Below are 10,648 nucleotides of genomic sequence, written 5' to 3' on the forward strand. Positions count from 1 at the left end.
AAAAAAATAATTTAGGCGATTTCTTAAAACAAGGCGTAATATCTTAAGTCATTGTGCATCTAAATGTATCTTGATTTAAGAATGTTTAGAAAACAAGACACAAATGCAAAGAAAGTCTCAGAGGAAAAGCTGATGAATGCTTTCTCAGGGTAAAGTGACTCAGGGTCTTCTGATACTCGTTACAGGAAAGCAGTAAAAACAGCAGAGCATTCTTTAGTCTTGTATCTGATAACGCAGAAGCCTCTGGCTACGAGCGCAGGGAATGCTGGGAAACAGAGCCGACCCACAGCGTCGCTCACAAACAGGTCAATCAAGGTAAATTTACACCATTTTAAAGACCATTTTAACCCTCATAACACATTCGGATCCGTTTTGATATGGAAAAGATCCAAACAAATGAGTAATTACTAAAAAAATCCAGTTTTTAGTAAAGAAACTAAACTTTATAAAGGCTTTAAGTCCCTCAGAATACACACAGCACTGCAAAACATTGTCTGGATCTCCTGTAAATAAGCAGCCGGTTCACAAACAAGCCTTCAGCATTCATCTCACTCTCTTCAGGATTTTACGAGGTATCCGAGTTGTAAAACATGACTAAAAGACTTGTTTGTTTAAAGCCTTTCACAGCCACCTGCAGAACATAAATCAGGCCCGGCGTCTGTAACCTGCCCAGATACAGACTCCATGTGAGCAACACTCTGATAAAACAAGGATATTTATGACTAAAATCCACCTTTTCTGTCTTTGGTTGAAGGTTTCCAAATGCACCGAGTGCCAAACGAGTCTGGCCTGGGAACAGATGAAGATAAGACTGCAGGAATGCATCAGGTGTGGGATTCTGTGAGATACTGATGTGTGACGCCTGAGGTTATAACAAAGAAAAGTCATCATTTACTCCCTCTCATGTCGTCTAAACCTGCATGACGCTGTTTCTGTCTTCTCTGGAACGATTAAAGACATTCATTCTGATCTTTTCCATACCGGGACCAGGAGCTTCTACGCTTAATATCACTGTAAAAAAAAATGCTTTCAAAAAGTTGTTTAAAATGTTTAGTTGAACCTGTTGCACACAAAAGTTGTCTAATGTGACCGCACCTTTAAGATGCATCAGTAGGTGCATGACATGAGGGGGAGTGAATGAGGACAGAATTACATTTTTGGGGGAACTGTCCCTTTGAAGGTGGTCAACTACATGCTCTTTATGGAGAAGCTGGTTAAACCAGTTAAGCAGCCTGGTGGAGATGCATGCATAACACAACATATGTTAATCTTTCAGCAGGGAATACTAGATTTAACACTATAAACATTATCAGCTCACACGGCAGGTGGATGAGAGGACTCCCGTGTCCAAACTCGTCCCGGAGCAACGCAGAAAACAAACAAGCTCAATTAGTTGAACAGCCCTCATGAGAAACCAGGAATCAAAGCCTCCAGAGAGTTAGTGCTGCTGGTACTCCGTCTGCAGGTAATTATGAAGAACAAATCATTTAGCTATCATGGAAACAAAACGCTGTGATGATACACTAAACTCACACAGATCCCAAACAAATGTTGCATTAAAACCAAAACATATTGTGTTTACTGCAATATAAACCATGCTTTCTATCATCCGAAATGTGCTGTGACTTATATTCCATGCAACTTATATAATGCAATTAACATCAAGCAAAAAATCCATAAAGCACACACATTTAGATTTGTCTTCAAATGCATTTATTAGGCTTGCCTTTTATCATAAATATTGCTTATAATGTAATTTAAATGTTTATACTTACATTTTTCATTCTTGTTCTGAATCCCATTTAATTTAAAGGCTAATGACCTTCAATCTGACCGCGCTGGAAAACCAAGAAAGCAGGAACAGAGCCGGAAATTGGACATGCAACATTGAAAAGAAAGAATGAGAGAGGAAGGAATGTGTTCGGATCTCCTGTCTTTGTTGCCTGAAGCTGAAGTTTTGAAAGGAAGTCGGTCAGATTGAGAGGCCAACACTAGCGCCTCTGATCCAGCCGTCCATTCAGCAGGAATTCCTGCGTAAAACTGCTCCGGTTGGGCCTTTGGTTGATGAAAGCGTTCAGACGGCGCTGTGTCTTTCTTCTGCTTTTTGTAACGAAACACAAACAGAACGAATCAGAGCCAATGATGATGGCAAAGTGCAAAAAAACAAGAAACGTTTTAGAGCTAAAATCCCTAATGTTCTCTAAATTCACAGTCAAACACAAACATATATCAGTCAAAATTTGAATTCAAACACTTAACTTTTTTAGTTTAAAATGCAAAAATTATTTAACTGTTGACATACATAATCCATGGTTATGGATTAATCCATAATCCAAGTTTTATCTACAAAAATGATGATGCAAAAATATGTAACGTTTTAAAAATATAATACCTGCTTTTTATATAAAAAGTAATTCCATATGCATCCTCGGCATCTGCATGAAAACGCTGTGTGATTGTGTACATGTGTGTGTGTCCTCCTCCCCCTCGGGTTACTGCTCTCTCCTGACAGTGACCTCTAGGCTAAAGGTCACAGCCGTGCTGCCCTTGGCCTGTTCAGATGTGGGTCATCTGTGACCTCCTTCAGATGTGAGCTGACCTCAGAGCGCAGTGTGTTTAACAGAAGATCTGCGCTCAGATCACATGACACCGTTACCAGCGCTGAGGAATGTTACTCTTAAAACACTGCATGTTTCTAATTAAAATCACAAAACAGCGCTTTTTATGGAGAGTAACATGTTACAGTCTTTTGAATTACATTCAGATTAAGATTTAGGCACAGAAGCACTCAAAGTCTCAAAGTCCTTAACTTCTGCTCCTTTCCCATGGAACCACACAAAGACTGAGAGAGGACCACGAGTGTGTGTTTGTGTGTCTCTCTCTGTGTGTGTGTGTGTGTGTGTGTGTGTGTGCGTGTGAGTCTGTGTGTGTGTGTGTGTGTGTGTAAGTCAGTTCTGGACTGCTGTAGTTTTTAAAAGCCATACGGTGATAAAGCAATATGCCATATTTCAATCACATCGTCAATAAACGACGGCGCATTAGATCTGTATAGAAAGAGAATGTCACATTATTTTGTTACACAAGAGTACTAATTGGTTTCAAATTAAATTCTGGCTGATGTGCATTTCTGAATGAATCATTAATTCATGATTCAGCCAATCAGTCACAAGCTTTGGTTTTAATTCAGTCTGTGCTCTAAAGGCTTGATTGAAACTCTGCTTTAATTCACAGCTTTAACTGGACCAAGAGGAGAGAAAAGACCATGAAGGATCAATATAAGGCTCTCTAGCACCACTGTGTGGCTAGAATTATAACATGACAATTACTTTCTCAGTTAAACTGCTTACAGATATGTCGTTTTAATCATATGATACACATCAGCTAACAGTAGATTATATAAGTGTTACAGATTGAAAGCAAAACTATACCTATCTTATTTATAGTGCTTTTCACAATACACATTATTTCACAGCAGCTTTACAGAAAATCATGACATTATTCTTTAGAATATCTTAAAATCTTCATATCTTAATAATCAGATTAGAGCCGGGCGATAATATAGTTACATTTTGCAACAAAATAAACAATCAAGCAGTTAATATTTGCTATGAAATATATATATAGCTTTACATGAGTGTACTGCATGCAGATAAAATTCATACTTAAATCTACATAACTTTATATAAAGTCCCTCTAAATATCCATTTACATATAAAGCAAATCTCATCTGGTCGATCATTCATTAAACTATCCTCACGTCCATGTGACTATAAAACATTTAGATATTATAAACATTTGTATTATTAATCTCTAAAGCTGCTTTGAAACAGTGTGTATTATGAAAAGCACACTTGTGTTTGTTTTAAATGCGTGGATTGTGTTGCATTAGATCAAGTATTTCCATCTACACCAGTTCTTAACTAAAACTATATTAAAAAAAAATATTTAAAAAATCCCTTTCTTTGCTTTAAATAAAATACATTTTAAATGATATAAAATATAAAATCCTTAAACTTATTTTCTTCCATCTAGTTGCCAAGACAAAACATCTCATTTTAATTTAGTTCTACTTACTAAAATAACTATGTACTAAAATAACTAAAACTGAAATAAAAATGAATTAAAACTATAGGCATTAAAAAAAAAAACTAGTGCTGTCAAACGATTAATCGCATCCAAAATAAAAGTTTTTGTTTACAGAATATATGTGTACTGTGTATATTTATATATATATATAAATGCAAACACATACGTGTATATATTTTGAAAATATTTACGTTTATATAATTATATTTTATATTATATAAAATAGTAAAAATATATTTAATATATAAACATAACATTTTTCTTAAATATATACACGCATGGGTTTGTATTTATCAGAGATCCCAATTCATCATCAGGTCAGAGGTCATTCGTCTCCAAACACCATACTCTCTCACACCATCACACACACACACACACACACACACCATCACACACTCACCATCACACACACACACACACACACACACACACACCCACACCATCACACACTCACCATCACACACACACACACACACACACCATCACACACTCACCATCACACACACACACACACACACACACACACACACCCACACCATCACACACTCACCATCACACACACACACACACACCATCACACACACACACCCACACCATCACACACACACACACCCACACCATCACACACACACACACACACACACACACACACACACACACACACGCACGCACGCACACACACACACACACACACACACACACACACACACACACACACACACACACCATCACACACACACACACACACACACACACCATCACACACACACACACACACACACACACACACCATCACACACACACACACACACACGCACGCACGCACACACACACACACACACACACACACACACACACACACACACACACACACACACACTCACCATCACACACACACACACACACACACCCACACCATCACACACACACACACACCCACACCATCACACACACACACACACACACACACACACACGCACGCACGCACACACACACACACACACACACACACACACACACACACACACACACACACACACACACACCATCACACACACACACACACACACACACACACACCCACACCATCACACACACACACCCACACCATCACACACACACACACACACACACACACACACACACACACACACACGCACACACACACACCCACACCATCACACACACACACACTCACGCGCGCGCGCGCGCGCGCGCGCCCTTCAGTCGTTGGCGCGCTCACAGAATTTTCCCGCTCTTTCAGTTTCCGTTGGCGCCACCTGGAGGAATAGCGCGGGAACTCTTCTGTTATTCCTCGGTCGTGCAGCAGGTGTCTCTCTGTGAGGAAAAACGAGGAAATGAAGCATCTTTATTTGACAGATGAGGAAAAGAGATTCATTTACCACATGAAGAGCAAAAAAACATCCAAATCGGATGAAAATAACGCGGTACTTTATTTTAAACCATCGAAGATGTAACCATTCACTTATTTTCAAGGTACGATGCTAAGATTATCACGTCTTTACTATCCCTGCGTCCCAGTGTGCATACTATCCACCCTATCTGCCCTACATACTATTGAATTACTATCATCACAGAGAAGTTAGGATGGATAGTGTGCACATTGGGACGCAGGCTGGTCGAATAACACGTAAAGAAGATCTAGCTCGTATGTTGTGGGCTGTTGCGTAACGTAGATGGGTGTGTTTGTGTTCGCAGCATCCGCGGCAGTAATGGCGGAGGATCCGGTTACAGCTGTCCGATCAACTGCTGATCAGATGGATTGATCCGGTGTCCGATCATCCGAACCGACTCATCATCCGAACCGAGTCATAATCTGACCCGAGTCATCATCTGAACCGAGTCATCACCCAACCGAGTCATCATCTGAACCGAGTCATCACCCGACCGAGTCATCATCTGAACAGAGTCATAATCTGAACCGAGTCATCACCCAACCGAGTCATCATCTGAACCGAGCCATCATCTGACCGAAGGTGGATTACAGCGCCTTCATGACGGGAGCTAAAGCGGTTTAATCATGGATGTGTTCGGCTTTCTCAATCTAAACGAGCTCGCTCTGGGGCTGTCAAACCTCTCCATGTTCCCCTACTTCGACATGGCGCATTATATCATATCAGTGATGAGTTTGAGAGAGCAGCCAGGTAAGAGAAATCAAACCGAATCAGCTCTAATACGCTTTGGCTGAACGCGATTCGGTGTCGGAATCAATCTCTGTCACATTTCAGACTCATTTCTGCAGTCATATGCACAGTATTTAAGCACTTATAATGCTCTTAATAATTGTTTTATGAGTGATTTGACAGGTTGTCAACACTTTTTACATGAACATCTTTGTCCTCCCCTTATGAAAATGAACCATGGTGTTATTATAGTAAAAGTGTAGTAACCATGGTGTTATTATAGTGAAAGTGTAGTAGCCATGGCGTTATTATAGTAAAAGTGTAGTAACCATGGTGTTATTATAGTGAAAGTGTAGTAGCCATGGTGTTATTATAGTAAAAGTGTAGTAGCCATGGCTTTATTATAGTGAAAGTGTAGTAGCCATGGCTTTATTATAGTAAAAGTGTAGTAGCCATGGCTTTATTATAGTGAAAGTGTAGTAGCCATGGCTTTATTATAGTAAAAGTGTAGTAGCCATGGTGTTATTATAGTGAAAGTGTAGTAACCATGGTGTTATTATAGTGAAAGTGTAGTAGCCATGGTGTTATTATAGTGAAAGTGTAGTAACCATGGTGTTATTATAGTGAAAGTGTAGTAGCCATGGTGTTATTATAGTGAAAGTGTAGTAGCCATGGTGTTATTATAGTGAAAGTGTAGTAGCCATGGCTTTATTATAGTGAAAGTGTAGTAGCCATGGCTTTATTATAGTAAAAGTGTAGTAGCCATGGCTTTATTATAGTGAAAGTGTAGTAGCCATGGCTTTATTATAGTAAAAGTGTAGTAGCCATGGTGTTATTATAGTGAAAGTGTAGTAACCATGGTGTTATTATAGTGAAAGTGTAGTAACCATGGTGTTATTATAGTGAAAGTGTAGTAACCATGGTGTTATTATAGTGAAAGTGTAGTAGCCATGGTGTTATTATAGTGAAAGTGTAGTAACCATGGTGTTATTATAGTAAAAGTGTAGTAGCCATGGTGTTATTATAGTGAAAGTGTAGTAGCCATGGTGTTATTATAGTGAAAGTGTAGTAGCCATGGCTTTATTATAGTAAAAGTGTAGTAGCCATGGTGTTATTATAGTGAAAGTGTAGTAACCATGGTGTAATTATAGTAAAAGTGTAGTAACCATGGTGTTATTATAGTAAAATTGTAGTAACCATGGTGTTATTATAGTAAAAGTGTAGTAGCCATGGTGTTATTATAGTGAAAGTGTAGTAACCATGGTGTTATTATAGTAAAATTGTAGTAACCATGGTGTTATTATAGTGAAAGTGTAGTAGCCATGGTGTTATTATAGTGAAAGTGTAGTAGCCATGGCTTTATTATAGTAAAAGTGTAGTAGCCATGGTGTTATTATAGTGAAAGTGTAGTAACCATGGTGTAATTATAGTAAAAGTGTAGTAACCATGGTGTTATTATAGTAAAATTGTAGTAACCATGGTGTTATTATAGTAAAAGTGTAGTAGCCATGGTGTTATTATAGTGAAAGTGTAGTAACCATGGTGTAATTATAGTAAAATTGTAGTAACCATGGTGTTATTATAGTAAAAGTGTAGTAGCCATGGTGTTATTATAGTGAAAGTGTAGTAACCATGGTGTTATTATAGTAAAAGTGTAGTAACCATGGTGTTATTATAGTAAAAGTGTAGTAACCATGGTGTTATTATAGTAAAAGTGTAGTAGCCATGGTGTTATTATAGTGAAAGTGTAGTAGCCATGGTGTTATTATAGTAAAAGTGTAGTAACCATGGTGTTATTATAGTGAAAGTGTAGTAACCATGGCGTTATTATAGTGAAAGTGTAGTAACCATGGCGTTATTATAGTGAAAGTGTAGTAACCATGGCGTTATTATAGTGAAAGTGTAGTAACCATGGTGTTATTATAGTGAAAGTGTAGTGTAGTAACCATGGCGTTATTATAGTAAAAGTGTAGTAACCATGGCGTTATTATTGTAAAAGTGTAGTAACCATGGCGTTATTATAGTAAAAGTGTAGTAACCATGGCGTTATTATAGTAAAAGTGTAGTAACCATAGTGTTATTATAGTAAAAGTGTAGTAGCCATGGCGTTATTATAGTAAAAGTGTAGTAACCATGGTGTTATTATAGTAAAAGTGTAGTAACCATGGTGTTTAGCTTATTAATTACATTTGTATTACCACAGTTTTACTACAAATATCATGGTTAAACTATGGTTAGTGTAGCAAAACCATGGTTAATTTGTGGTTGCCATAGTTTAACTATAGTAGCCATGTTTTTTTGTTGGTTAATTTTCGTAAGGTATCACATCTTTAGTGTAAGTCAAACACACAAAAACTGCATTTTTTGTTAAGTTATGGTAATAATCCGAGATCTGTTTATCAGTGGCTTTATATTAGTTAGATTGCATTAAACATCCGTTTCATTGCATTTCAGACTCATTTCTGCAGTCAAATGCTCAGTATTTAAGCACTTATAATATAGTTATATTCTTAATCATTGTTTTATGAGTGCTTTGACAGGTTGTCAACACTTCTCTTCACATCACAAGAAATGAGCATTTTCTGTTTGTATTTAATCAACAAATTTGTGGTAATAATCAGAGATCAAATTTCTCATGCATTTGATCGTGTTTTATATGTAGTTTCTTTCATCCAGGCAGTGGCTTTAGAAATGAGGGTTCTGTTCTCATTAGAACACATTCATGCATCTAGAGCAGATCAGTGTGTGTTTAAATGAGTTCTGTTCGGAGTTCGGATCTGTTTAAATGAGTGTGAAAGCAGAAGTTACATGATCAAAGGCCAAAGGGAATAGAAGGGCATTTAATCATTAACTCTCTGTCAATATTCTATCTCTGTTTTTCTCATAGAAGCATGCAAATGTGTGGTTAAGCATGCATTTGTGCTGCATGTGGGGTGGAGGCACAAATCCTGTTTGCTGGGTCCTTTTGCATTAACCAAACATGCATTAACACACATGCATTTGCATTAACCAAACATGCATTAACACACATGCATTTGCATTAACCAAAGTGTGGTTAGCCAGTGCTCTTGTACTGGGAATTTGTGTTCACACCAGAGCAGTGATGCATGCATGTGCTCTATTGTATTAGCTGCAGCAGCTGCAGTAAATCACAGGCTATTTTAGAGCCTCTGACCTGCACGGCATCCCGTTTCACCTGACCCGCTCTCTTCTATTGTCCAGCACTTTACTCAAATATCTGGAGGGGAATGAGACTCAACACGTCCTGATGTTTAGATCCAGTGGGAAGAGAGTCTCAAGAATGTTTTAGGTTAAACATGATTCTGTTTTACCAGCAGCATATTAGCTCCTACACGATCCAGACTGACATCCAGTGCAACTAATTAACCTGAAGTTACTGTTCATAGTCCAGGAAGAAAGACTGAAAGTGGAGTTTATTTTGTCAATGTTTAGAAGTCCACTAGCATATAGATGTAAGATATTGAAAAAAACTGTTTTTTTAAAATTATTTTATTATTTTTTTGTGACATTTTGAGATTTTTGTCTCTTCATAATGTTTTTTTCTTTTTGTTTCAGACTAGAGGAAAGAAAACATCCAAAAGAGACAATTAAGTGTTTATTTATTTATTTTTTGCAGGTTTATTTGCGTCTGTAAATTTCAATTACAGTACATATCTTTAAAAGTTTCTTCTTTGCTTCAGCAGCACTTACATACACCAAACTTTACAGTTTCATTCCTATCTATATTTTATATATACATAAAAACATTTTTGAACCTGGATTTTTTCAATGCTTAGATTTCTGTTTTGGCAATTTATGCAAATTAATGCATATTTAATTAGATATTTATGCAAAAACATAATGGAAAACTTCTAATTGAAAAAAAAAAATGTAATCAATCAACTGGGGAAGTATGGTGAAATCTATTAGTTAAATATTTTCCTTATTCTTCTGCAATATCATGTCTTAGAGAAGAACTAAAACCACAAAACTCAGGATTTATGTCAGTATTTTTAAACTCATCCAGAAGGACCCCCCACATCTTTTGTTGTGTGTGAACCTGCACGAGTAACCAAATGATTTCATTGCATTTAATGAAAGGATTAATTAAGCAGCAGCCCGGCTCACTTCATTGTGTTCTGGTTTCCCAAGCAACTTTTATTCCATGAGGAATGTGTTTAGCAGGCAGTTCAGCGTCTTTCTTCCTAATAAAGACAGAGAGTGTTCTTTCCTGTTTCTGTCTGTTCTCCGCTCTGGGAGTTTTCCCCGAGCGCCGCGTGTCACTTCCTGTCAGGCTCATGCATGTTTAATGTTCTGTGGAAGCAGAAACTCCTTCTGTTCTGGTCTTGAACGCTTCTTCTCTCATGCAGAGATGAGAATGACTCTTGTGTTTTCTTTACATAAATGTTCTATGGTGC

The 10,648-nt window shown here is 37.7% G+C and overlaps 1 protein-coding gene across 1 annotated transcript in view; it reads left to right on the top strand.

The window, feature by feature from the left end:
- The first annotated feature begins 5,369 nt into the window (after nt 1-5,369).
- The window catches only part of LOC306861940 (trimeric intracellular cation channel type B-like), a 20,893-nt gene continuing 15,614 nt past the window's right edge, over nt 5,370-10,648 (top strand). The window contains exons 1-2 of the mRNA XM_079404445.1: nt 5,370-5,583; nt 5,806-6,251. Of these exons, the coding sequence (XP_079260571.1) occupies nt 6,128-6,251 (124 nt within the window). The 5' untranslated portion in view covers nt 5,370-5,583; nt 5,806-6,127. The remainder of the gene's footprint in view (nt 5,584-5,805; nt 6,252-10,648) is intronic.

This window comes from Barbus barbus (assembly GCF_936440315.1).
Source record: "Barbus barbus genome assembly, chromosome: 43".
NCBI lineage: Eukaryota > Metazoa > Chordata > Actinopteri > Cypriniformes > Cyprinidae > Barbus > Barbus barbus.